The sequence below is a fragment of the Aspergillus thermomutatus genome (genome assembly GCF_002237265.1).
Source record: "Aspergillus thermomutatus strain HMR AF 39 chromosome Unknown NODE_103, whole genome shotgun sequence".
Taxonomy (NCBI): Eukaryota; Fungi; Ascomycota; class Eurotiomycetes; order Eurotiales; family Aspergillaceae; genus Aspergillus; species Aspergillus thermomutatus.
The window spans coordinates 24,720-51,729 of NW_020798152.1; the positions used below are offsets into that span (position 1 = coordinate 24,720).

The 27,010-nt window shown below is 49.1% G+C and overlaps 9 protein-coding genes across 9 annotated transcripts; 6 read left to right on the plus strand and 3 right to left on the minus strand.

Annotated features, from left to right (window-relative positions):
* Nucleotides 1-1,326: 1,326 nt before the first annotated feature.
* CDV56_103671 (uncharacterized protein) lies at nucleotides 1,327-2,608 on the plus strand (the record flags this gene model as incomplete). The annotated part of the gene is made up of 6 exons (XM_026757290.1): nucleotides 1,327-1,502; nucleotides 1,558-1,670; nucleotides 1,719-1,799; nucleotides 1,867-2,289; nucleotides 2,346-2,380; nucleotides 2,429-2,608. 6 exons carry the CDS (start codon nucleotides 1,327-1,329, stop codon nucleotides 2,606-2,608), a joined length of 1,008 nt encoding a protein of 335 aa, XP_026614142.1.
* Nucleotides 2,609-2,841: 233 nt separating this feature from the next.
* On the minus strand, nucleotides 2,842-4,918 carry CDV56_103837 (putative transcription factor; the record flags this gene model as incomplete). Its single annotated transcript, XM_026757456.1, has 2 exons — nucleotides 2,842-4,855; nucleotides 4,914-4,918. The coding sequence occupies 2 exons, from the start codon at nucleotides 4,916-4,918 to the stop codon at nucleotides 2,842-2,844; spliced, it is 2,019 nt and encodes a 672-aa protein (XP_026614143.1).
* Nucleotides 4,919-5,647: 729 nt separating this feature from the next.
* Nucleotides 5,648-7,126, minus strand: CDV56_104109 (uncharacterized protein; the record flags this gene model as incomplete). The annotated part of the gene is made up of 3 exons (XM_026757728.1): nucleotides 5,648-6,390; nucleotides 6,469-6,713; nucleotides 6,792-7,126. 3 exons carry the CDS (start codon nucleotides 7,124-7,126, stop codon nucleotides 5,648-5,650), a joined length of 1,323 nt encoding a protein of 440 aa, XP_026614144.1.
* A 1,172-nt stretch (nucleotides 7,127-8,298) lies between these two features.
* Nucleotides 8,299-9,668, plus strand: CDV56_104377 (F-box protein; the record flags this gene model as incomplete). The annotated part of the gene is made up of 2 exons (XM_026757996.1): nucleotides 8,299-8,547; nucleotides 8,601-9,668. The coding sequence occupies 2 exons, from the start codon at nucleotides 8,299-8,301 to the stop codon at nucleotides 9,666-9,668; spliced, it is 1,317 nt and encodes a 438-aa protein (XP_026614145.1).
* An 835-nt stretch (nucleotides 9,669-10,503) lies between these two features.
* CDV56_104585 (uncharacterized protein) lies at nucleotides 10,504-10,893 on the plus strand (the record flags this gene model as incomplete). The annotated part of the gene is made up of 3 exons (XM_026758204.1): nucleotides 10,504-10,512; nucleotides 10,614-10,688; nucleotides 10,741-10,893. 3 exons carry the CDS (start codon nucleotides 10,504-10,506, stop codon nucleotides 10,891-10,893), a joined length of 237 nt encoding a protein of 78 aa, XP_026614146.1.
* Nucleotides 10,894-12,281: 1,388 nt separating this feature from the next.
* CDV56_104722 (chitin deacetylase) lies at nucleotides 12,282-13,376 on the plus strand (the record flags this gene model as incomplete). The annotated part of the gene is made up of 1 exon (XM_026758341.1): nucleotides 12,282-13,376. One exon carries the CDS (start codon nucleotides 12,282-12,284, stop codon nucleotides 13,374-13,376), a length of 1,095 nt encoding a protein of 364 aa, XP_026614147.1.
* A 769-nt stretch (nucleotides 13,377-14,145) lies between these two features.
* On the plus strand, nucleotides 14,146-14,534 carry CDV56_104887 (uncharacterized protein; the record flags this gene model as incomplete). Its single annotated transcript, XM_026758506.1, has 2 exons — nucleotides 14,146-14,286; nucleotides 14,355-14,534. The coding sequence occupies 2 exons, from the start codon at nucleotides 14,146-14,148 to the stop codon at nucleotides 14,532-14,534; spliced, it is 321 nt and encodes a 106-aa protein (XP_026614148.1).
* A 375-nt stretch (nucleotides 14,535-14,909) lies between these two features.
* Nucleotides 14,910-16,823, minus strand: CDV56_104953 (putative MFS transporter; the record flags this gene model as incomplete). The annotated part of the gene is made up of 8 exons (XM_026758572.1): nucleotides 14,910-15,261; nucleotides 15,318-15,522; nucleotides 15,569-15,631; nucleotides 15,688-16,030; nucleotides 16,079-16,123; nucleotides 16,179-16,396; nucleotides 16,456-16,567; nucleotides 16,617-16,823. 8 exons carry the CDS (start codon nucleotides 16,821-16,823, stop codon nucleotides 14,910-14,912), a joined length of 1,545 nt encoding a protein of 514 aa, XP_026614149.1.
* A 1,901-nt stretch (nucleotides 16,824-18,724) lies between these two features.
* CDV56_105248 (putative sensor histidine kinase/response regulator) lies at nucleotides 18,725-26,835 on the plus strand (the record flags this gene model as incomplete). The annotated part of the gene is made up of 9 exons (XM_026758867.1): nucleotides 18,725-19,300; nucleotides 20,187-20,261; nucleotides 20,314-20,386; nucleotides 20,440-20,536; nucleotides 20,596-21,350; nucleotides 22,901-22,976; nucleotides 23,045-23,889; nucleotides 23,951-26,530; nucleotides 26,588-26,835. 9 exons carry the CDS (start codon nucleotides 18,725-18,727, stop codon nucleotides 26,833-26,835), a joined length of 5,325 nt encoding a protein of 1,774 aa, XP_026614150.1.
* Nucleotides 26,836-27,010: the final 175 nt, after the last annotated feature.

Sequence of the window (27,010 nt, forward strand, 5' to 3'; positions counted from 1 at the left end):
AACATAATTGCATACCTATGTCAATATTAGTACCCATCTAAGCCCGGCGATGATGTCAGCTGTGCATCTGACATATCTCTTAGCAGACAATGGTTTACAAGAAGCATCGGTGTGATGATTCTCCAATATTAGTGGCCTATGGAACTCGGGCATCGGGAGTGCAGCAGCTCTGTATGAACTAGTCTTCATTATGAATCTTTAATCTAAAGATATATTTGATTTTGAAGCAGAGTTGGAAATTGGTTATTTTGCAAGCTAATAATTGGTCAGAACATAGAGATGACATTCTTATGGAGACTATGGAGTTATTCCTGTCCCTTTTTAATGGTACTGCTGCATTATGGGAGCCTCTAATTACTTGTTTGGGATGAACTCCGGCAACTCCGGCCCACAGGATAATAGGTAGTCAAGATGGCTAATAAACACTATAATCCATATCCACTGCACATCATACACTGAATGCTTAGTATGAGTAAGGATGCTGATTATGAATGAATGCATTCTGTTATGTGCTTTAGAAGATGCTATTAGGTATCTAAGGTTCCCATCTTCTGTAATATATATACTCAAGGCAGCGCATCCGGCATTTATTGAGTTGACTTCAACTGCTTGGACCAACTGAATTAAGGCTATATTATGACTGAACTATCAGTCACACCTAGTTCAGGAAGCCTGAATGGCCAGCTTAAAAAGATCATAGTTTCCAAAGGCACAGATATAGAGAATAACACCTCCCTGTCATCCACCTCTGTTCAGAATGAAAATGAACCAACCTTAACAGAAGACTCCGCCCCCAAGCCCACAGTAACTGGCCTCTGATGGTTTCTCCTCTGTGTGGCCATCTTCTCAGCCAATATCCTCTAGAGACTAGACACAACCATAGTAGCTGACATCCAGGCCGCAGTATCAGAAATGTTTGACAACGTGACACGGCTGGGTCAGATAGGTGTGGGACTACATTACTGAGCTAACCTAACACCTTGTTCTCTTCAGCGTGTTTTACCTCCACTATTAACCATCCTTCATGCTAAAAAACCCCAGCCCTAACTTTCCTCTTCTGTCACTAACTCCGGCAACTCCTTCCAGACTCCAGCCCATCACAAAGAATCAGCCTAAACCAGGGGAGATGACAGCTTAGAGATAGCCATCTCAACGCATATCTCAACTGTGACAGGTTATGGCATGATAACTCCGGAGCAGAAGTACTTACCCCGCTTGACTGGTGGTGGAAGCGTGGTTATAAACGCAGCTCGTCTGTGATCTACTTTCTATTAGACATTCCATCCACTCTCACCTACATAGAGATATTCTGTAAACAACGACAAGATGACCATTCCCCAAGTCTATAAACAAGCCGTCTTCAAATTCGCCGGCGCCCCACTGGTCATCGAAGAAGCCCCTCTCACGCCGCCCAGTCCGAATGAGATTCTTGTGAAGGTGGAAGCATGCGGCGTATGCTTCTCGGATGTGTTTGCGCAGAGTAATGTTATGGGTGGGGGATTGTATGTTCCTCTCTTCCTTTTCTGGTGGACAATGCTAATGATGGATGTGTCGCAGTCCCATCGTGCCAGGTCATGAGATCATCGGCCGTGTAGCTGCCGTTGGAGAGCACGTCTCTGGCTGGACAGTCGGGGATCGCATTGGAGGCGCATGGCATGGGGGACATGATGGTATCTCCTCCTCATCATCCTCTCCTACTTGAGACTCACCGTGAGAAGGAACATGCAAAGCCTGCCGCAAAGGCTGGTACCAAATGTGTGATTCGCAGGTCGTTAACGGCGAGACCAAGAATGGCGGCTGTACGTCCATCCCCTTCCTCTTCCCTTCCCCTCTCCCCTGGGAATAAGATTGATTTGGTGATTGCAGATGCAGAATACTGCCTCCTCAACCCTGAAGCCGCCGTCCGCGTCCCGTCCCACGTCCCAGCAGCAAAATATGCCCCCATCCTCTGCGCCGGCGTCTCCGTCTTCAATTCCCTCCGGCACATGAATATCCCTGTCGGCGAGACCGTCGCCATCCAAGCTCTCGGCGGTTTAGGCCACCTCGCCATCCAGTATGCGAATAAGATGGGGTATCGGGTTGTTGCTATCTCACGAGACGCAAAAAAGGACAAGTTTGTGAGGGAGTTGGGTGCGCACGGATATATTGATTCGAGCAAGGAAGATGCAGGGGTAGCGCTACAGAAGCTGGGCGGGGTGTCGTTGGTTGTTTCGACAGCGCCGACGGCGGAGGTGATGAGTCCGTTGTTGAAGGGGCTGGGGATTCTGGGGAAGTTATTGATTTTGTCTGGTCAGTTTATTGAATTTGCCTTGGGTTGATGGAGTGTGCTGATGGAGATGTCATAGTGCCGGGAGAGGTCCCGATTGATACAGTCACCATGGTAAGTGATCCTCGATGGTTGCAAGGGCAATTACTCAATTGTGTCCAGCTTAAATATGCGCTCTCGGTTCAGGTTTGGCCATCTGGTCATGCCACTGACTCGGAAGACGCGATTGCTTTTACTGAGCTGCACAATATCAACTGCATGGTAGAGGAGTTTCCTTTAGAAAAGGCGAACGAGGCATTTGGTGAGTTTGACTGTCCGAAGGCATCCCAATACCAGCGTTAATTCGAATCACCCACAGAGGCAATGTTGAAGGGAACAGTCAGGTTCCGGGCTGTCATCACAATGAACTAATTCAGAGGACGGAAGCTGGGCTAGGGGAATGATAGGCATCGAAAAGATAGACTGGGAGTACTTATTTATTTGACCCATTGGATAAATGCATGAAGAAAACCGGTTTCTATAGCTGGATCGACATGAGTGTCTGTTCATCGTCAATTTGACATCAACATAAAAGATCAATTGTGGCTAAAATTCCACGCATCGGCCAGATTTCTCGACCCTGCATACAAGGGCTCAAAACTGTAGAACGAATCGACACTGGACGCCAATCCCATGGCTCCCGCCAGCGTGCTCTGAAACATGGCCGAGGGCTCATCTGCCAGCATCAAACTCCCCGCATCGTTCCCGACCAGCCCTAAGAATCCTTCCATCTGGTCCGGGAATGGGGGAGTCAGCGTGATTGCATTTCCGACACCCGCGCCCAATCGGCCGCTGAGAAAGTCCGCCTTGGCGACGAGTCCCCGAGTCACATTCGCGGCGCTCCCCGCGACAGCAAAGTTGTTGCCAAATACCTCAAAGACGGTGATAGCGCTGTCGATGGCCGCGCGGGCTGCTGGAGTGGATGGATGTGAGGGGTAGGCAAGGATGAAACCAACCATGGAGAGAGTCGAGTTCCATTGCCATTGAAAGGCCTCGTACCAGCCTTTGAGGAAGTCGGTGGCGGTCAGAATTTGGCGAAGGATGTGTGTGATGGCAATGGCATGTTTGACGCAAGAGTCTGCATGTCCTTCCGCAACAGGTGTGCTGTGGAAGCTGGTGGTTGACATGGATGGGAAGCAGATGAAGGGCCGGTAGATGTTCATAGAGAGGTTGTGGTAGAGAAGCTCCAGGAGAAGCCGTTGGCGCTGCAGCCACGAGGGCGCATACCGTTCCAGCTCTAGTCCAGATCTGTCGGTTGAGAACGGCTCTCCACCATCTTTGCGTTTGGTCTTCATGGCATCGGGAACATTGCGTAACCATTCCCGGATACCGTCCATCTGTGACGTGAGGAATTCAGCCAGGGCTTCCAGACAAGTTGAATCTGTGTACAGACTCTTCGCATCATTAGCAGCCAGAATCTCAGCACATTCATCGTAAAATCTAAGATAAACCGCCTGCGCGGCTAGCACCAACGACGTGAGGAGGCGGCTGTAGGTCAACCACGTCACCTTGTCGCCATAGGCAGCGATGTTTGACACCGACAGTCGAGCCAGCTCATGATCGTCGGCAGGCAGTTGGCAAGTCGCAGTCATGTCAGGCAAGGAGCACGGTCGGCCTAGTTTCATGCATGTCTTGCTTTCGATCGTATACAGCGTCCACCAGATGCGTTTGCGCAACTCTCGCTGGGGACGTGGTAGGTTCTCACGCGGTTCGAGATGTAGACCGAGAATATGTGCGGTGCGCACCGCGAGGGCTAGGGTAGTGTGCGCCATGTTCTGAAAGGAGGCGTTGCACAGGTAGACGACCGAAAAGATATGGCATTGGAGAGTCGTGATGGACGGACTTTCTAATTCCGAAATGAGGAGGGTTTGCGACCGACGGTAGTACCATCGACCCGCAATACTTGCGTCGTTGATGTCGACATGACCGTCGGGTCGGCCGGAGGTGATGGTGGGATCAACGCTGCTGTCCGGAGTCAATGCGACGCCATATTGCATACACAGAGCGAGGATTATATCGACCAGTGCAGAAGATTTTCGCGTCGTGGCCGAATCCACCCAGAGAGATTTGTAATGTTCCCGAAACTCGGCCTCATCAAGAATCTGGTATGTCGGATGGTATGAATGCCAGAAAAGATTCAGGAAAAAATCTTCCTCGATGCTATTGAGAGATATCTCTGACCCCGCAGGACCATCTGCAGACGTAGAAGGCGCCGGTAGCTCTTCCGGAACATGTTCAGTCAAGGTAGGACTAGTAAAGGTGCGACTGGCGGAATTGGGCTGCATGTTATGATCGTCCTGAGGCTGTTCGAGAACGGCGCTGAGGTATGCGCTCATGCGACCGATAAAGTAGAAGGCCGACGAGGGCCCATACCATTGGGTTTGTGAGGAGTGTGCGGTGCGTGTATGAATTCCATCCCATCCTTTCTTTGACCCCGACTGTCGGCTTTGTTTGCGAATCGTCCGGTCTTCACCGTTGGAGACAGTATCGGTAGCATTTTCGAGTTGTTTTTCAAGTTCCTGGACGCGTTTTCGTAATCGCTCAATCTCTCTATTTTGGTTGTTAGTTCTGAGTAGCTAACGCATTCAGAGAGTTGGTACAACCTCACAGCATGTGGCAGCGTGCGGACTTCTGCACTCTTTTTGGTACAATGACCCCCTCGATTGCGACAATTCTGACAGGGCAAGATGTCGTCACACTTAATGCGATGCACACGGCACCAGTCACAAGCTCGTGCGACCTGGTTGCGTTTAGAAGGTGGAGGAACTGGGGCGGAGGAGGAGGAGGACCCGTTGATGTGACGTGTTTTGTTGTTGTTGTTGTTGTTGTCGTAGCGATCCGGGGAAATGGCGACAAAAGTGGAGAACATGATCGTCGTAGCTTAAGAGTACTGTTGGACTCTTTGAGTAAACCAATAGTGCTTGATTAGTGAATAGATAATGATAAACACATGGATGGAGATGAGTCTAAGCTGTGGATTTGGAGCTTCTTTATTGTTCCCCTCCTTTTCGTGGCAGCAAATCAGTGCCTTGGCAATAAAGATGCAGACTATGACCATTCATTTCCAATCGATAGCTTATTACGCTATCCAGGATCTCCGACTCCATTGGACGTCTAATGTGATATATTTTGGGCGTCATCTCTCTACATACTCCAGTCTTTCCAACACTGCCTCATATAAGGTCCCTTTGCAGTTCAATACATGTTCCCCGTACTGACATCCCACCATCAATTGACTCCATGCCCATTCCCTGATAATGCTCAAAAAGAGATAGTAGCAAAAACTCAGTGATACTACTGTTTCCTCCCCGCACGAAGCAAACGCTTTGTTGGTGGATTGAACTAGTGCCGATTGAGCGCTTTGTTCTCCTCCATCTTCTCCAAGGCTTCATCATACTTATCCAACTCGCTCACCTTCCGCGATGCGAATGCCTCGAGTTCTTTTGCGTTCTCAAATTCCTTCTCACGCCTTGCCCACTCAGTAGCCCCCACATGTTGGCGCAGCTGTGTAAAAGGAAAGCTGCGATGGTCGTTGAAGCCAGATGAGAGGAGTATGTGCAGCCACATGACCCCGGAGGCTTGCGACCACTTCATGAGATTGGAGAGCTCTCTCTCTTCGTGCCCTGGCATTTTTGCCTCTTCCTCCTCCAAGATACATATGAAAATCGCTAGGCATTTAAAGTACCGGGCGGCAATCTGGGGCGGCTTGTCGCCCTTGTAGTCCCACGTGCTGTTGACGGGCCTGTCTTGGAGAAGCCACCATGGTGCTGAGCCGAACAGCTGGGCGGGTCCGATGTATGACCACTCGAGGTCCACTACTCCAACGACAGTGAAGTCTTCCCTGCCACGGACAATCAGGTTCGCCAAGCCGAGGTCGTCACAAATCAGCTTAAACTTGCAACGGTCATACTTCGCGTGGACCAAGTCCGGTATCAGGCTTTTTAGGACCTTGAACACCAAATATTTGTTTTTAGCATCATATGGACCAACAGTCGAGTTCGGCTGGTGAACGAGCTGCTCCCAGTCCTGCCCGGCGACGTATTGAAAATACTCGGCGGTCGTCGCAAACCCCTTGGCTCGGTCACCTAGACATCATGTGCTTAGTTGACGCACTCGATCAGGACATAAGGGATGAGGAGGGAAAAGGAGGCAACAAGACGTACCGAAAGTGTCAACTCCTCCATTTTGTAGGATGCTATGTGCCTTAAATGTTAGTGGCCGTGGCGGAGTAGGGCTTTTGGCTTCAATCTGTGGCGACGGCAGGCTGCCAATCCGGTCAGAATCGAGGTTGAAAAGCTGAAGCAGGAAATTCGCCAACTGTCTGTAGATAACTTCAATATCACGATCGCTGACGTCCTCCCTCATGACTCTGCTGGGGCGCTCGGCGTTGGGGTCCAGGAGAAGGTCGCTAAGGCTCACGCCGTCAATAAAGTCCATTATGATGAAGGGGCCTAGACCAAGTGGGTTGCTGGCAGCGGGACCTCACGCCTGGACTCTCGGGACGGGAATGTTAGTCCTGTTGCGGATGAGACTCAGGGCCGTCACCTCCATGGCAACCTTCTCGTCGGTGTAGTCGTCACAGACCTTCCCTATACGAGGGAAACGAACCATCCAGGCAGTGCTGTCACTGAAGACCATTTTCATGCCGGCATTAAATGCGCCATGGTGAAAGGTACCGTCAAGTTGGCAGGGAAGCTTGTCGGGATGCAAAGACGACACCCACTGGCAGAGACGGCCCGTTCTGTGGGTCTCGTTCACCTTGTCAACCCGAAGCTGACCCTGCACCTCGTGCACGAGATCAATAAGCGCGTTGGTGTCCATAACATCAGAGAAGGCTTCGATGGTTGAGGACGAGCTGGTCGAGACGCGTGAGATGGACAAGGGGGCTGCGACTTTTTTTGATGATTGGTCGTGCAGGAGCTGTGAGTGCCTTAGGCATCACGGCAGCATTCTCTCGGCACGGCATCCATCACAAGATCGAGAGCCTATACCCCTCATGCCGCTTTCTTATACAAGCGGGCTGAATGCTGGCATAACCTGTCTATACTACTGGGAGTCACTTTGCGCTATGGTGCGCCTCATGTTGTCCCGAATGCTACATACGCAGATGAGATGCATCAAAATGCCGATGTGGGGGTGTCTATGGGAGCAGGACCAAAATATGAGGAGCTCAGTCGTGATCCTCAGGTGGTCGAGAGGATAAATCAGCTCCAATATTTGTTGCTAGTGGTTATATGTTCTTCATTCTCTCTCACCGTATCCTCTGAACTCAGTTGTGGAATGTTGACTTTCTTCAGCTCCCCCTCTTAGAACCAGCAACCTCATCTCAAAGCACACACAGGTCATCTGCAATCTCAGGGCAACCAAAACTGCCTGTCTGCAACGACTGGCCCTACTTCCACTGGAACCCAGCACATTCCTGAATTGAAACAAGGGAGACAGTGGCAGGTTTCGCGAGCTCTCCATTGTCCAAGGTCCAGAGTTAAAGGTCTACCAGGAGTGTTCAACACATTCCCAGATATCTTGGAGTGGTCAAGCTTGCTCCCGCTCTTATGGAATTGGTGCAGTAGGATCGAAGAAAGATCGAGTTTCAGCGAGCATAATCAGAATCAGCTCCGTGGTTCCAGCAGACAGTCTCCGGATGACCTGCCAACAAAGAGGAAGGAAAGCATTGACATGTTGATTTTGAAGCTTTTCTTTAACAATTGTAAGATGACGGGGTTTCTCAGAATGAGCACAGTCTTAGTGCTAAAGGACGTTAATTATCCTTAATAACGATGTGTTCCTTGCCTCCTCAGTGCGGCTATATTCTCTAGGCAGAAATCCTTCCCCCGGGAGCCTAGAGGTTGCCAAGTGACGCCGCAACAAAACTATTCTTGATCAAGTCTAAACAACTATCTCAAGACCCTGGACATGATTGTGAATCCATAGCTCACCAAGATTTAAATTCCCTGTGCGCCCCTGACTTTGTTCTCGTCACTTGCTCATATAATATGGCTTCCATCACCGTTCTTCCTAGCGAGCTCCTCGCTCGCATTGTCTCGTTCCTTGACCGGTCATCCCTGAAGGCGCTGCGGGAAACAAGTCGCGTTCTATCACAGTTTGCCACTCCACAGCTATTTAACACTCTACATCTGTTTCCGGACGAAGAAAGTTATGAGGCTGTCGATAGCATTACGAATAATGCAACTTTCAAGAAAATGGTTAGGAAGGTGTATGTCAATACATGTGAAGATGATTATGTCAGTGCCTATTGCCCACAGGTCAATGAGCGCTGCATGTTAACAAGCCTCAGGACTCCTATGACGAGGAGGAAGTCGAATTGACAAAGGATTTCAAGGACAGAATCGCGAAATTCAAAGACTGTCCAAATGTGCAAAGCGCCGTCTTGCGGTTCGACAAGCATTGTAGTACGGGACGTGAATCTTGGATGAGGGAGCATCCAGAGACCGTCGCCTTTCGCACAAAAACTCTTCAAGTCTTCTTTAAATGGTTGGCCTCATTCGAAGTGCCTCTGCGCGAACTCGGTATTCGCAATATGCAAGATATTAATGTCAATGACGACCGAATATCTGCCAATATCAAGAAAGTGCTGCAGAATATACGCGCTCTCCGATTAAGCATTGTGACGGAGCACAATGAAGCCGCCCCTGAGGACGACCTCGACGTATTCCCTGAGCCCCATGACTTCTTCGCGCAGCTGCCATCAGTGTGGCTGAAACCATCCGCATCATCTCTTGAGCATCTGACGCTCTACTGCGGCAACTACTTCGGATTCTATCCTAAGCTGGAGCTAAGCGAGGTTCACTTTCCGCACCTCGAGTCCCTCGCCTTTGGTAATTATTGCTTTGTGCGGGACTCTCAGCTTGAATGGATTGTCTCACATGCAGCCACTCTAACTGACCTGTACTTTGACGACTGCGCAATTTTATACGATGTGTGTCTTGCCGAAGAACATATGGCCGACAGGTGCCCCTTCAAGAAGAGTGAAATGGAAACCCGCCGAAAGGATGATGGCCGGACGCGGCGAAAATACTACCTCTCCTACGATAAGCGGTGGCATCATTATTTTGACTGCTTCCGAACAAAGCTACCTCTTCTGAGGCATTTTGTCATCGGCAGCAGCGACTGGTATCAAGGTGTGCCATTCGAAAAGGAGGCTGAAATCACGATTGGCTTGTTTAAAAATAGGTACATGGCCTGCTATGATGGTTACGGACCCAGTCCGTATCTTGAACCAGACTTTGTCCCTCACGAGTGGGAAAAGGAAGGACCCAAGTGCGACGAGGAAGATAGGGACTCCTTACGACTACTCTTGGAGAAGACAGGGCAGAGTCTTGTCGAGGACCAGTTCTTGGATTGACGCCAACATTGGATCTGCGAGAACTAAGTTGTCAGTCAGATGTGGCTTGAATTCTGAGTCTTGGAAATATTGAACACAGATCTTCTCTTCGCACGGTTCAATTGATATGTGATACGAAATCATGCAAATATTCAATAACTACTGCGTACACCGTCTAAGTTGTCTCATTAAGACAAGATCTCCATAGTCAAGCCTCAGATGCCAGTGATTACTGGAACACTATTATTAAGGCCATGGCCCGGTGGATAATTGGACTGTCAGTGCTTGCAGGGACGGACCTAAGAGTAGGTAGAGTAAGGATGGTAGTAGGACTACTATTGGAGCTATCTAGGACTGTTTAAGATAAACTACTACCTTGTAGTGATAGATTTTCAGTAAGAAATGCAGATCCCCCAGCCAGCCTGCTAAAGTCATGCAAGGTGCATGCATGGGTTCATCGCCAGTTATGTATTGTGTAGTTCTCACTTAGGCCACAGCTTTTATTATATCCAGAGGGCTAAAGAATATGTTCAACAGTGAACAAGGGAATGTGTAGAAAGTAATACTACCAACAAGGCTGATGATGTGGCCGACTTGGGATTGCCGAAAAGGGTAGATTTTGAAGTGATTCAGAATCCCCGCAGTAACTGGATGAAGCCGCCCAGCCAATCACCGCCCGTATTTCAGTTCCTGGTCTAGACTTATCCAGCAAAACGGGAAGATAAAAAAAAGGGAGGGGCAAAAAAAAAAAAAACTTCTCTGACCTTCAATCTCGAAAAACAAAAAAGAGAAAAAAAAGACCCATACAATCCCATTTCTTGCAACAGCTTTCAAATATTTATCACAATCAGCCACCATGGGTAACGTAAGAGCCCTCACTATATGTCTAATCTTTTCTTTCATCTGAAGCGACTACTCTGCTCGAGGCTCAAAAGCATAAGCTTACCCAGGATGATATGTTAACAGGGAGCCAAAGCCGCCTCTAAACGTGAGCGCAATGCCAAAGACGCAAAAGGTGCTGCAAAGTCGCAGCTGAAAGTTGTATGTATCTACTAAATCTCATTTCAAGCTCACCAAGCTCACAAAAAAACAGAACGAAGCTGCCAAGGATATCATATGCAACGTCTGCAGGCAGACTTTCCTCAAAACCACTCGCGCTCCGGCCCTGACCGAGCATGCCTCCAATAAGCACAGCAAGACGCTCCAGGATTGTTTCCCCGGCTTTGTAGAAACCCCTAAGAAATGAGCAGGAGGCTTTCCACTTTGGTGATGTTTTCTAGCGATTATGTGAGGAAGATGTGCATTCTATGAGTTGCAGAATTTGCTTTTTTTTGTGTGTTTGCAAGCAGAAGTGGTTATGATGGTCTAGCATGAGTATACCATATTGCATTGAATCAGAGAAGTGGTATGTATCATCACTAGTAGCTATAAGTGCCAGCTATGGTGGCAGGCAGAGCCCATAAAGTACTTAAGCCTGCTGTAGTTGATGTACAGATCAGTCAAAACTAACTTTTACTATGATCTATCATCTGCACTGTACAGGATGGAACGATGAAGACAGAAATATCAGGAATGACTATATAACTGAGGGTGTGAGAGAGTGAGAGAGCAAAACAAATCTTCCCATATCTTGATGCACGGTGTTTCCGGGCTGTACTCATCCGGCTTGATGAGGCAAAGAGCCTGTAGCCATGCCTCCTGGACGTGGGACCGGGTGTCAAGGGAGAGTGACTTTCCTTGTAGTGATCATAGTTCTGGGAGCATACAGCTGTGGATTGACAACATTAGTGTGATGCAAACTAGCAGATCTTGAATTGACAAGAATTGAAAGATTTAAAGCTGCAGGCAGCAGCAAGATTTGTATTCAGGCAAGGGCAATAATATACTAATAGCCCAAGCACAGAAGGATAACTTACAGAAATGACTGGTTGATTTGATTCCTGCTGTTTTGGTGGCCCCTAATAGAGGCATTTTAGATAGCCAGGCACAGTAAGCTCATGCACCAAATCAGGGCCTCATGCAAGGTCATCATTGCCCACGTTCCTACTTTCCAGAGATTAGAACGGCACCATAATTCCACCGAACTATTAAACTGTGCTGTGCCCATGCTTGCGGGCTGAAAGCTCTAACCTAATGATGGGCCGCAGCTTTGGCACCGGCCACTCATAGCAAGCGACGGAACCACGCGAAGAATGTTCTGAACCTTATGAAGTACTTCTATGGTTCCACCTTTCTCATCAGTGACAGTTAACAGGGAACCATGGATCTAGGCATCTATGCTCTTCGAATAAATACTTGGTGCTCACCCGTCAATGTTCAACAGGCACTCTATATTATGGTAGGCCTGTTACCTGAAGTCTACCTCAGCGCTTTTGGGCCGTGTCCATCTCTCAATGACTTTACAGCTGGCTATGGTGGTTTTTTTAACCGTCTTCCCAGTTGTGAATAGCCACCAGGTCCCACGAGATAGTGTCTTGGATCTCGAAAGTAGAGCTAGCTCTGGGACCTGTGGCCCCTCTGCCGGCAATGCAGTTTGTGCATCGGGTCTTTGCTGTGGGCCAAATGTATGTCTTCGGCGCACTGAATACCTTTTCTTCCTTTGACAAGAAGGATCATAGTCCTGACCGTAATTCAATGATACAGGGACTTTGTGGTATAGGAGCCTACTATTGCGATGCGCCATCCTGTCTCTTTCAGTATGGCCCGGCTTGTGATGCCAACCAGACCCCCTCAGGACTGAATACCTCATCTGTCCCAAGACCAAAGATCGGCGACGTTCCATACGGGGTCAGCATCCGAGCTTGCAATGTACCCGGCAAGGTTGCTCTCACATTCGACGACGGGCCATACATCTACACCTCGGATCTATTAGACATACTCAAAGCGCGAGGAGTCAAAGCGACCTTCTTCCTCGTCGGCAACAACGGCGGCAAGGGCCAAATTAACGATCCCAAGACCGGATATCCCTCTCTCATCCGACGAATGTACAATGAGGGTCATCAAATCGGCAGCCATACATGGAGCCATCAAGATTTGTCGACCCTCACCCAAGGCCAACGATACGATCAAATCATCAAGAACGAGATAGCCATCAGTGATATCCTGGGGTTCTTTCCGACGTATCTACGACCGCCATACATGTCTTGTAACACAGATTGCCTGGCAGACCTACGTGACCTTGGATATCACGTAGTCAATTATAATATTGACACACTGGACTGGCAGGAGAACTACTCCAACAGCCAGAATATCTTCAAGTCTGCGCTACAGTCCGGAAACCCAAAGACAAACAGCTTCATCTCCATAGCGCACGACATTCACAATCATACCGTTCACGATTTCGTCCCTTTGATGATTGATTATCTGCAAGCGCAAGGGTACACGACGGCGCTCTATGGAGAATGTCTGAATGATCCTCCTTCGAATTGGTATCGTTACCCATCAGTAGCATCATTAGCTACGAAACCTACCACATCCATCAGTGCTTCTCCTAGTAGCACTCACAGCACCAGTCAAACGGCTACGCCCACAGTAGCAGAAGGTGGAGAAAGCGCTTTTGGAAGCCGCACAGGAGATCGAACGACCACAACCCAGGGCATTGAAGGCACTGCTGTGGCCATTATCTCAAATTCCATGTCAGAAGGATTCAAAGGATACGGCGTGACAGTACTTGGACTATTGGCGATTCTGGGGGGCCATTTGATGTGGACTATGAGCTCTCAACAATAGAAACCTTATTCTCTGGACTTTCGCTTGTCACTGTACTTATATAGAGGGTGCTGTGTCACTGGATAGTTTCAAAAGACGCGAAGGGTACAGTTTCTGGTAAATCGCCTGTCCAGAGAGAGGACGCGCTTAAGAGTACACTGTTCTATTCCCTGGCAATAACCCAGGAAGGAGAAACGGTTATTTTCCCGCATTTCAACGAATGCATCCTTTAGATCTCCCCTTGCTTGACTCGGTCTAAGAACACAACGACCTTGATAATATCCAGGTTACTACTAAGGTGTCCTATGGGAATTGAAAACTGAAACCAGACTGGTATATCAGATTGGGAAGTTCAAATTATCAAAGCAAAGATGCACGCCGTGCAGCGAAAGAGCGCCCAATATGAACTAAGTCTACTTAGTCCATACCCATATCAACCTCTTCCCGTTTTCCAGGGTCAAGCCATGGTCAGGAAACTCCAGCCTGCCTTTCGTCCTGTCACTCGAGACCTGAACGCAGTTGCGGAGATCGTTGGATCTCTCCGGTCCCCATTGCGCGACATCGAATCCATGTCTCCGGATCTTGTAACAGACAATAAGCAAGGCAAAAACCGGGATCTATCAAAATTCCATTAGCCAGGTTTGAGTCTAGTTGCTGACCGTAAACCTTGCTCAGAGACTAAGGGAAATTTTCGCCATCAGAGAGTGAACTCGTCCTGGTCAACGACCAGGGCCATGTATACCGGGTATCCAACTTAGGCTCTATCCCCATTGAGGTCCGAAGGGTCGCTATGTCCAAGGAGTTCACTACCAAGACTGACTCCTTTGCATTGGCATTCGTGCACCAGGCGGACGAAGACCTAATTCTGCTCTCCTGGTCTGATTTATCGAAGGGAATTGGCTACGTGAAGAAAATTCCAATTATATCCACGGTATGTGCTCCGTGAGGGGGATCGCACCCTTGTATCCGAACTAATCTCTTTCTGCTTGTTGCTTCTAGGGGGAGTTCCAGCACTCTCAAAAGTCGAACATTGTCAATATCACTGTTCATCCAAGCGAGCCAGAGCTTCCTGATGAGGTCAAGCCCCCAGAGGACAAGGCTCCTGGGAAACGCCAGACTGTTGTAAAGCAGCCTGTAGAGCTCGAGGCTTCGGAGATTAGCTCTCCACCCGTTCCATGAGCTTCTAGAACGGGTCTTTTTGGATCGTTGCACAGCAAGAAATAGGGAGCCATCGAGGATGGGTATGGTCTAGCTACCGCCATAGAGATAAGGCTGTGGAGGACACTGATATACGGATATACCGCTCATCCTAAGATTCAGTCCTTACAACTTCCTATGGTTCGCGGAGCAGGGACTCCATCAAATCTGGCTGGACATGGTGGAATGTGAATATCCTTATACCCTTCCGTTATTAAGTTCAAAGGGGAAAGGAATGCATACATCAATATTTGTATATCACATCATTAAACCAAAATAGTGTCTTTAATTATTCTTGGTCAGACTCCCAGGTAGTTAACCATTCATGTTTGGCTCATTTGCTAGATAGTATCTACCCTATGAGTTGTTACCCGTCACTGCTCCCCAGATGTAGGCCACCCAGCCACCCACTGTCAGTAACAGGAGCGCAGTGAAGCAGCAGATGGAGATTAATTTGTTGCGGCCATAGCAAGTCACTGTGTGCCGCTCACGAATCATGCTAATGTGCTCTGGGCCTAACGTCAGCCGTTGTTTCCTAGTCCATTGGAGCGGAGCCAGGCTGTCAGATATCAGAGTCCCGACCAAGATCGACAAGCCGACAACAACCGAAGCTGCAGCGAGGAAAAGGTAGACTCGGACTACTCGTCGATATGAATCGTCGTCGGCGTCTTGCAGTGCGCCGGTAATGATTCGGATGATGATGTTCATCCTAGCGGCAAGGTTAGTCTCTTTGTTTGGATCTACGTTTGAAATGGAATATCATACGCATTGTTCATGGTAACTTTGAGGGCATAAGCAGAACCAAAGACCGATTGATGCCATAGAGCGGTGCGAATGCTGTCAATGATGGAAGTTGGGCCGAAAGACACGGCAATGGCATATATTCCAAAAGAAGCGGCCGTTCCAGCCTTGGTCGCAGCGAAATTGACCAGAACCATACTGAGGAACATTCCGATTCCACAGATGCATACTGGGAGACGTCAGACAGGTTTCATGGTAGGCTGGTGGAAACTTACAAACACTGGCGCGATTTCCTAGGACATCGATAAAGACGCCCAAGCACGGGACCAAAAAGAAACCTCCCAGAGTCAATGCACAGAACGAATCGAATGAGAGAGACTGGTATTATACACACCCGCATATTGTGACAGAGAGCTGTACCACCCTGCTGTGATCGAGTCAACATTAAAGCGCTTCTCCGCCAGCTCAGTTGCATTCTGGCTAAAGACTAAGGCGGTGCTTGTCTGGAACAATGAGAATGCCATGACAGCCCAGAACATCCAAGGGAGCCGGAATATTTTCCGAAGTTCGAATTTCTTGTTCTTCTCTGTTAGAATCTCCTTTGTAGCCGTATCCTGCCTTCCTCTGTAATGCTTATTGCAGTAGCGGTTGAAGAACCAGAATATGACTGTTGCTGCATTGGTAAAAAGGTTCATGAAGACCGAGGTCCAAAAGACCCAAGCAAAGTTTCCAGTTTTCTATCCAGGTTAGTGATTCCGCTTCAGATCAAGAGAGAGACAGTCTACCTTGGCAATGACGTTGGCAGTGGATTTGCCAACGAATCCGCCAATCTAGGAACTTGCGTCAGCGTAACATATCTCAACAGGGGCTGAGTAGGATCAGCACCTTTCCAATCGCTAACTCAAACCCAAGAGTAGATGCAAATCCATTGCTTGGGGGAAACCATGAAGAGAACATCTTGTACTGAGCGATCTGGGTTGCAATATCTCCAAGGGCCAGGATGACTCGACCCCCAATCATGAAGTTGAAGGAGCGCACAGTAGTAGCCGCAGCAACGAGGATCGACCCTAATGTATAAATGATATTGCCATAGATGATCATCTCTACAAAACGTCAGTCCCAAATAAGGAGGCGTGTGATCGACAGAGGCATGTTGACAGACCTGCACCTCCAACTCGATCCGTGATGACTCCACTAATCAGCAAGAGCACGGTCGCCATGAAATCCTCACTCGCCTCCAGGAGAGAAAATTGGGTGTTAGAGACATGCATTTGCTTGGACAGTCAGTGATTGCCTCTGGAGATGTGACAATCTGAGACCTACCTTTTTGATAGTGCTCTTCATGGCTCCTGTTACCCCAGAGCTCCAATGAGAGCCAAAACTAATACATGAGATGAGAAACACCGCAAAGATTTTGGCGAGTAATGGAGGTGGGCGTTTGCCATCAGCAGCAGTATCGGCGTGCTGTTCCTGGGAAGGGGCCGACACGACTGGCTCTTTTGCCTCAATGGATGACTTGACCGGCTCCATGGCACAAACAACGTATCAGCAAGGGAGTAGAAACTCTCTTTTGAATGAGAGAGAGACAAAAGCTAGAAGAGGCCGCAAGTGCCATGGAACTAGGGAAACAGTGAGACTCAGAGGAAGACCAGGTGTCAAGGAGTCAACTGCAAGTGAAATTGACGATCAATTTAAGTACGTAGCAGAAGACAAAATTCGATCAGATAAGATTCTCACAGACACGCAATGGGCTGTGGGACACTCCCAGCATTCTCATCGGTGATGAAACCCTGGTGGGACTGTTCCTTGGCCGCTCCCTCATATTGGTTCGGATGGTCGAAGCCAAGACAAACTATGGGTATTTCTGGCTCATGGAAATGTGGGAGATCCTGCTCATTGGATGGATTTCCAAATCGAGCATTGATTGATAAGATTCGGACACCTTCCGAAGTCGCACTGGATCATGCAAAACCGGACTTGCAGGATCTGATTCCCGGATGCTCCGATATCGACCGATTTCCTGTTGTCCCATGAGCCGCGTGGTGGATAAATTCGCTCATGATCAGCTTCTCTAGTTGTTAGACAGACAACTTTGCAGAGAATTGAAGCATCTGCTGTTGACTAAGGCATCAAGAAATATCTCGGTTCATGTCAATCACCCACAATGAATCTGAGTCTATGCACTATCCGAACACGTACTCAGTCATTTCACTAGCCTAGCACTGACCAGAAGAAGGTGCTGCGATCTCGCGCCTTCAGTATCCAGCTGCAGCAGTAGCGGTGGGGATTCAAAATGATTAGCAGTATTAGATATCCTGCCCCTTCAACACTCCGCACGCTCAAATAACTCGATGAATGCAAGGTCAGGATGGATTCGGTTGAGAAACCACGGGAGAGGGTAGGGAATGTAATGGGATACCTCCACACTACGGATTCAGCTCAATGAAGTGTTGCCGTTCTAATAATGGTTATACAAGGGATATATAGTTTTCGCCTTCTTTGCTTATGCGAAAGGTTTGATCCTCGCCGTCAGACAACTGCCGTCAATGTTCTCTCTACATAGACTCAGCTCCATCACTATCCTTTGATCAGAGTCGCTTAGCAGTCATGACTGAGAATACAAGCTAATAGATCATGATGCTTGGTTTGATTAGTACCATCTGCGTAAAAGAAATAACATGGGAGGAAATTTCATGTAATATCATGCAGCCACATATTAATATATCACATGGGTAGTAGTCTGAAGAATCCAGCCCAAGTAGGAAGAAATTCGAAGAGACCCACGGGATATTCCCGTCACCCAGGATATCTGGACAAGAACACCTTCCAAAAAGCATATCAGACCGAAGGAAGATCCTTGTTAAGGAATTATCCTATATACTTGAACTACAAAGAAGCCGGGCATGCGGTGGGCGACTTGTATGTCAACGAGCTCCCTCATATGACTGAAACCTATTTTACAGGATTATGAAGTCACTTTAGGCTTCAAAATATGGCTTGGAAGTTCGAAGTATGGCTCGGATGCCAGGGACAAAAATAGCAATCCGCATACCTTCTCAACTCATGATGTCTATCATACCCTCCATATTTTCGCGTAACAACAGGACTCTGTCCAACTCTATTTTGTGCGCTCGTAACATTGGAGAAACACATCCAATTATACCAATTTTCAAAGCTGATGCCCTCCAATCAAGGAGAACCTTCGTATTTGTCTCAGAAGCTAGGTCATATGCCGGCCAGCTGGCAGACACCAACTCAGCCAATGCGGGAGGTAAATGTGAGCCGTCTCACGCAACTAATCTTTACTTCCTGATAGATTGCTGTCCATATATATAGAGCCTCGATGCTCTCATAGCCCCAGGAACTTCAGAATTCAACTATCAGGTCGTTATTTCAATCATAAAACCACCAGGGATCCACAATCTCATACGATGCATACACCAACTCCTCTCACCATCTGCACTGTGCTTACTGCCCTTGCCAGTTGCATCATGACATCGTGGGCTCGAGATGCGCCCGCCATAAAAGATTCCACTATCCTGCGATCCACTGTCAGCTGTCTCGACTGCCCGGAGAGAAACTGTTATAAGTGCACACTCGGCCAGGACAAAACCCTCAGAGCAAGCACAGGCGGCCTGGCCTGGGTGCGCTTCCTTGTTGGTTTCAGGCTCCCTGTCCCAGTTACCGATGCAATGAAGTGCACTGTGCAGTTTCCTGCCTTCGTTCGGCCTAATCCGTTCGCCGTGAATGTAACCGTTGCCCGAGCACTATCCTCCGACTGGGATGAAGACACAGTGGATGGCGAGAATGCTCCTGAATCTGGCGATATCTTCAGCAGCATGTTTCTCGAGCCGTATCAAAACATGCAGGCAATGGATATAACTGCAGCATGTAAGGGTGCACAGGCTGATGGGGAGTTTTCCATCTACGTGGGCACCCAGTCCGACAGTATTGAGATCTGGTCAAAGGATGCTGATGCTCCTGCGATTCTCCATGTCATCGAGCCTGTGTGCAAAGCATCCTAGAGATAAATCCCATGGCTGCACAATGTCCGCCGGGGGGAATTATGGTAGATATGTGGTGACTTGATGACTTTTCTTGTTTAATTCCCGCTCTCAAAGCTTATAACTCTCTAAGGTACTAGCATTACATTAAGCACATTTTCATGTGTCTATGTTTCCATTCTCTCCGGAATATTCCCAGGAGAAGGCAGGTCAAGCAGCACTGACTTGGCTTATAACATGAATTCACCGTGATGGTCATGCAAAGTCATAAATTCCTTTCATGACAAGCTCGAGAAGCAACAGTCCCAGGAGCCACTATAGATTGTACTAACGTCCACGGATCTATGTGATAATCATCGACGTCACGGAAAGCTTAACCAGTCAAGGTTGTACTATTGCCACACTCTATCAACATATTCCACAGCAGATTGATCGTGCCAGACTGGCTTTTGTCCAACCAGAAAATCGGAAATGGACTGCATATGTGGCTATAACGGCGCATCCCGTGTGACTATTCTGCCTATGTCACCTTATATTTCCAACCTAGTCATCTGTACTATATGCTCCAATACTATTTAGTACTTGAAATCTACTATTTCAGAGATTGATACTTCTAACATTCGGACAGGTATGACCGTACCTTCAGTGGACTATACTTCTCAGACGGGTCGGATGGTGCTCGGATTTTGAAAATAGCCAATCTTATTGAATATCTTTGATCTTCAGTTTCCGAAATTTTGATTCATGTCCAATACTACTGATATAGTGCAGCAGGGGCAATGAACATTGCTTATTGAAAATGTTTTGCCTCCGGCTCACACAGCTTATTCAATATGTGCGCGGATTTGGAAGCTTCAAATCATGACCCTTATTTGACTGTTACATATAGGGCTGCAGAGTCTCCAAGCAGCAAATACGGCGGCTGAGCCTCCTAGAGCACCACTCCCACAAGCTTCTCGAGCAGGTAAGATGCACTTCTTCAATGTGGTGATTGATGCTTAGTGTGCTCTTATGAGTATGCAATTCCGGTACCACACGGATATGTTGTCACAAACCCTGGGGATGCGGAGGCTGTCGTGTCATCGATTGGTAAGGCCTTTTTGAAGAGATTGATTAAGTTAGAATGCTCCTGACCAGAACAGGTGCGCCGTCGGTTCTCAAGTCGCAAATTCTGGCTGGAGGACGCGGCAAGGGAAGGATGAGCAGTGACGGCAAAGGAGGCATTCGAATCGTAGCAACGTGAGTGCAGGTAGGAACAACCTCATTTACTTCTAGGAAGTTGACATGAGAGCAAACAGACCAGAAGAGGCGTTTCAAAATGCGTCCAGAATGCTTGGCCATTACCTAACTACAAAGCAGACGCCACCAAGCGGCCTTCTCGTCAAGAAATTGTATATTTATAAAGCAGTCGATGTCGAACAAGAGTTCTATCTTTCATTGACGTTCGATCGCGAAGAATACAGTCCTGTGATCCTCATCTCGGATCAGGGTGGTGTGGACATCGAGTCTAACCAGGACAAACTGCACAGGTTCTGGTTTAACCTTTCCCGCGGCATCACTGCTGAGACGATGGCCGGGATTCAGAAGCAGTTGCGCTTCACTGATAAAGAAATGCCGACGATTGAGTCGATTATCAGACAGATGATCAAGCTTTTCGAGGAGAGGGATGCCATTCTTCTGGAATTGAACCCGCTTGTGCGAACGCCAGAGGGAAACTTTGTCTGTCTCGATGCAAAGTTTGATTTCGATAACGCCGCCCGGTTTCGTCAACCAGAGATATTCAGTAAAGAAGAGCGCATGCCGGACTTGGAAGACGAGTACGAGGCTCAGCAGCATGGTCTAGTATATATCCGCCTCAACGGCCACATTGGAAATATTGTCAACGGCGCCGGACTAGCAATGGCAACTAACGATCTGATCACCCTCCATGGCGGAAAATGTGCGAACTTTCTTGACATAGGAGGCAAGGCTACTACTGAGACATTGCTCAAGGCTTTCGAGATTTTGAGCCGAGATCAGCGTGTCCGGGGTATTTTCATCAACATTTTTGGAGGTATGTGTGCTCCTGCATAACGGGTAGAAAGTTTTTCTAATGAATCGAGGCATTGTCCGCTGTGACATGATTGCCGAATCCATAATACAAGCAGCATCCACCCTGGGAGGGTTCACAATTCCTGTAGTAGTCCGGCTGCAAGGCACTAACTGTGACGCAGCCCTGAAAATGGTGAGCCATGACATACTCTTTCCCAAGAAAAGACTATACTTATCGATGTGAACTGTAGCTCTCGGCATCAGAATTGAACATCAGCACGGATACCGATCTCGAGAAGGCAGCCAAAAAGATAATCGGGCTTACATGGAGCTAAAACTAATGGTAAATTGCAGGCAGTCTGTCTTTGGTGCTCAAAAATCAATCCTACCTATTCTCAACTGTTTGTAAAGTCGCAAGTGCTCTTGATGAAGATAGCAGTATGTCCTGGCAAATTCAGGTTAGCAATACTCTGCATTAAGGCGGAATATGAGAGATCTTCTGTGGCATAACTCTTAAACAAGTGGAGTCTAGGATTGACTACACTAGCGAGGGATTGACAATGATGATCATCCTGTTACCTAGGCTGTTACGGAGTAGTGAGTACTGTGTTTAAGGTTTATTACTATTGCTGTTGGCCTGTTAGTGAGGGGCAATTTCAGATATAAAACGATGATCCAGAGATATTATTCTCCTCTTATTGAAACAATATCTATCCACTGCTAAGTGCAGACCCGAGGCTCACAATGCTCTTTCTCAGAAATATATTCAGTCACCCTTAATATCATGTGCTGTGATGAGTCCTACAGACTAGGGATTATCTTTGAGGAACTGAAAGCAGAAAAGCAGAAACTTCATACATTGTAGATCGATATTGATCTCGCCTCTTTCCATCAATGACTGCTCTGAGACTCTTCCTTGTGGGCGAAAGGTGGACTGGACACTGGACACTGGACACCTCAGCGCTCGGGCATGCTCGGCTGCAGCACATGACAGGGTGGGTCAGGGTTGGTGGATCTTGACCAAGCCACCAATAAGGTGCTGCCGTACAAAGTGCATTATTGTCTATTGATTTCCATCATGGATTCATCAATCATCCAGGAAGACTGATATTCCAGATCTGGGATGATGCATCTCTCATAATTTGTTAGTCTCTTAACTCTTGCACCATACTGGGGCTGTTGGTAGTTTTGAAAGCATTGGAGTGCTCCGTACTCTGTAGACTCCGAGGGATGCGGTGGTCTGGACCATAATGGCCTTTCCCGATGCCGGCTAGTGTGACACCGGACAGCCAATGAGATCCTCCGATGCAAATGACAGGATAGCGCAATGACGTTGTGGCCTTGGTTCCTTAGGCCTCACAGATCGCCTCTTCCATGTTTCCAAGTTGTTTCCGACTCGCCGCACTGGACCTCGCCTGCAACTCGTGCTCCTCTGGTTAACATCCCTTTTCTTTTTCCAGTGGCGATTTCTTTCGAGATCTGGACTGAAAAAAAATTATACTTGTACGGCCTCCCTCATAATTCTAGAGCCATGTGCTAGAGAATGGTGAAGAACGAACAATGAGATGTTAGAGATCTCGGAATTTACATCCTCAGGCTGTGACACTTCCCCCGGGATCGCTATGGCGCAGGAGCGCGAATTCTACAAGTACGTACTGGGGCTTCATAACACATCCCACGCACCCGAGAGAGTCAGATCATCTTATTCAGTGCCAGGTATTGCCAGCTGCCTCAGCGTCCGGGTCTCCTCCATCGGCCACCACCATCTCCGCGGAGCGAAATCAATGCGGAACTGCTGCCACAATCCTCACAAGACACCACTTTGACGGCGCTAGCGCAGCTCGGAGCTTTGCGATTGAATGCCCGACGATGCATGATCTCGCTCTTTGATCGTCACACGCAATACATCCTCGCCGAATCAACTCGCACATTGAGTCTCCAGGATGACAGGGTCCATGTCGAGGGTGATGCCTTGTGGCTGGGCAGCAGTGTCATTCCGAAACCAGATGGGATTTGTCACTTTTGCTGCGAGGAGGAACAGCTCAACGCCGGGGCAAAGAATCCGAATGGAGGATATTCCGCATTGGTCATTCCTGATATGACGAAGGACGACCGGTGCAGCCAGCGACAGTATGTGGTGAACGCCCCGCATCTGAGATTCTACGCTGGCGTTCCCATTATGAGCCGTCGGGGCATTGCCATCGGCGCGTTCGCAGTGAGTGACGGTCAGCCTCGTGCAGGGTTAGATCCGCTGGATATTCGGTTCATGACGGACACCGCCGCCGCCATCATGAATCATCTGGAAATGATGCGCTCTCACGAACAGAATCGCCGCGGAGCCAACATGATCGCCGGATTGGGAAATTTTGTCGAGGGGGCGACTTTTCCGTCCAGCAGTCTCCGAAGGAACAAACACACTCACGATGAGGATGAGGAACCGGAGTCAGAGAATTTACCCAACACCAGTCCACACACGCGACGGCATCACCAAATACGGGCGGACGGTCGTTCCCCCCTCAAGGAACGAAGTCACCACAGGGAGGCCACTGCATCTCCATCAGGTACTGTTCTCTCTCCTAGCAGACGACAACGAACAGGAGAATAACTAACCTGTCTGTATAGGACACAATGGGGGACAGGAGCCTGAGACACGGTCTCGAACCTTCCCAACACCCAGTCACCACCGTCAGCCAGAGGTCACTCTGGCATCTGGTACAAGAGAGATCTTTTCACGCGCGGCTCGTATCCTTCGCGACTCGTTAGAGGTGGAGGGCGTTGTTTTCTTCGACGCTAGTGTCAATTCTTACGCGACTTTGGTACGGAACTCGGACGGTCGTCATTCTGACATCGAGAGCAGTAGCAGCACAGCAGACGCCAATTCCAGCAGCGACAGTGACAATCCGACTACCGGACACTCATCGACGGAAACGGACGATTCCACCGTGTGTGAAGTGTTGGGACAGTCCACTGCACAGGGGGATTCCGAGAAATCGATCGGGCTAATGAGAGAGTCGTTTCTTCGATCCCTCCTCCGTTATTATCCCCGCGGCGCCATCTTCAACATCGATGAGAACGGTGGGGTGTCATCCAGTGAAGGAAGCGACAGTGCCTCCGGAAGCTACGTCTCTCGAGAGATCGTTCATCGTCGTAACGAGAGCTCCATGGTTCAGCGACACTGGAAACAGAGAAAACGAGAGCGAGGGAGTCTCAAGGAAGAGAACAAGACCCTGATCAAGGTGTTCCCTGCGGCCCGCAGTGTGACCATGTTTCCTCTCTGGGATTCACGGCGCAATCGCTGGTTCTCAGGGCTCTTTGTGTGGACGACTGCGCCGCGCGTCTTCAGTCTGACAGGCGAGTTGGCCTATCTCTACGCCTTCTCCAACAGCATCATGGCTGAGATCCATCGGCTGGATATCGAGCTGGCGAACAAGGCGCACGCCACTCTCGTTGGCAGCATCTCTCATGAATTGCGCAGTCCACTGCATGGCATTCTCGGCAGTACGGAATTACTGACCGATTCCACGATGACGCCCGCCCAGGTCGCTCTTGTCAATACGATTGAGCACTGCGGTCGGTCGCTGCTTGACATCATCAACAATATGCTGGACTTTGCCAAGATCAACCAGTTCACTCGTAAATCCCGATCATCTCGGTTCAAATCTACGCACGCCCCTCGTCGGCGGCCAGGGTTACCTGCCCGTATCTCGTCCAAAGACAAACCTGGTTTAGGGGTGGTCAATCTGATCTCGGATGTTCAGCTGGACGCAGTGCTGGAAGAAGTCGTGGACAGCGTCTTTGCCGGTCATTGCTATTCCGCCAAGGGCGGCCTCCTTGCCCGACCGGCTCCGCTGGTTCCTGCCCGGGATACCGATGGAGATTTGGTTATGAAAGGTACTGCCGAGCGACCGCTTTCTGCTTTTAATGAATCACTCACCATCATCTACGACGTCGAGCCTGGTGTGCAATGGTTGTTTGAAACACAGGCCGGTGCCTGGCGCCGGATCCTCATGAACCTCTTCGGTAACGCCCTCAAGTACACCCGCTCGGGTTACATCTATGTGACGCTGAAGTGTAACTCGTCATCGGCGTCCAACTCGAAGACCAAACGATTGTCCCGTGGAGACGGGACACGGGAGGACATGGGCAGCGTGACTTTGACGGTCAAAGACACCGGGCAGGGCATCGACAAGCAATATCTGCAGAGCAATGTGTTCAAGCCCTTTTCGCAGGAAGATCCTCTCTCTCCGGGCAGTGGCTTGGGCCTCAGCATTGTCCATCAGACGGTGGTATCACTGGGTGGCAAAGTCGACATCGCCTCGACCAAGGGCGTCGGGACTGAGGTGACGGTCACGATGGATCTACCACGGACTCCTCAGGCAGAAGTCGCGGATAACGAACGCGACACCAGTATTGTCCGCAAAGCCAAAGACCGAGTACGTGGCAAGTCGATTGGACTGATTGGGTTTGGCTCGTCCTCACGAGAGGAAGATGAAGCTCTTGTTCTCTTGCGCTCCTCGCTTCTTCGCATGTACAAGGAGCATTTCGGGATGGAAGCCGGTCTCGTGTCGTCGGATGTGCCGGATCACCAGTCGTATGACTTGTATCTGGTTCGACAGGCAAACCTCGACGAAGTGGATCAGATCTGTCGGCAGGTGACAATGGCCGAGAGTGACTCGCGCAGCCCGCCGATGATTGTGATTTGCTCGACACCTCAGATGGCGCAAAAACTATCCACCACCGCAAGTCAGCGACCGTCGACGTCAATCTACGAGTTCATCAGTCAGCCATGCGGACCGTCCAAGATGGCCAATTCCCTTCTGGCTTGCCTCAAGCGCCAAAGGGAACGGCCCTCTCATATTTCGATTGGCGGGATTGACACAGCCTTGCTCACCGCGGCTCAAGCCGGCAAAGCTATGCGGCAGAATGAGAACGTGTCGCGCGTCGACTTCTCCTTGACGCCGGAGAAGACCACAGTTTCAGTGACTACCTCTAACGTCGATGATTCGGTTATGGAAGTTTCGATGATAGAGGCAACGAGGAAGGCCCCCTCCGTCCTCTTGGTTGACGACAACGACGTGAATCTGAAGCTGTTGGTTGCTTTTATGAAAAAGGCCAAGTTTCCTTACCACACGGCTTCCAATGGGCTCGAGGCTCTGGAAGTGTACAAGACGAATTTCGGGCAGATTCCAGTTGTCCTCATGGGTGAGTGGCCTAGTATTATTACAAATGCTATCCGTTTCGTCCAACTAACCAAATCAGACATCTCCATGCCGGTCATGGACGGTCTCGAGGCAACGCGGGAAATCCGCCTGTTCGAGAAGATGCATCGTGAAGGGAGCACGAATGCTGGCCATTCGTGCGTCAAACCCACGACCGTCATCGCCCTGTCGGGTTTGGGCAGCGCCCCGGTCCGGCAGGAGGCCTTTAATTCCGGCATTGATCTCTTCCTGTCGAAGCCGATCCGCTTTCAGGAATTAGTCAAGCAGATCGACGAGCTCATGCGTTGATCTCTTGCTTTTTTCGTTCATGACGGTAAGCTTTCGTTTTAGCATTATAAGCAAGGTCGCGGTTACGCATGTAGGATGACGGAGTTGGGCGTTGGTACGTGATATAGGCAGGGACGGGACTCTCGGCACTCTCGTAAAGCTATACAACAGGCAGGTAGTTCAACGTCGTCGTCTT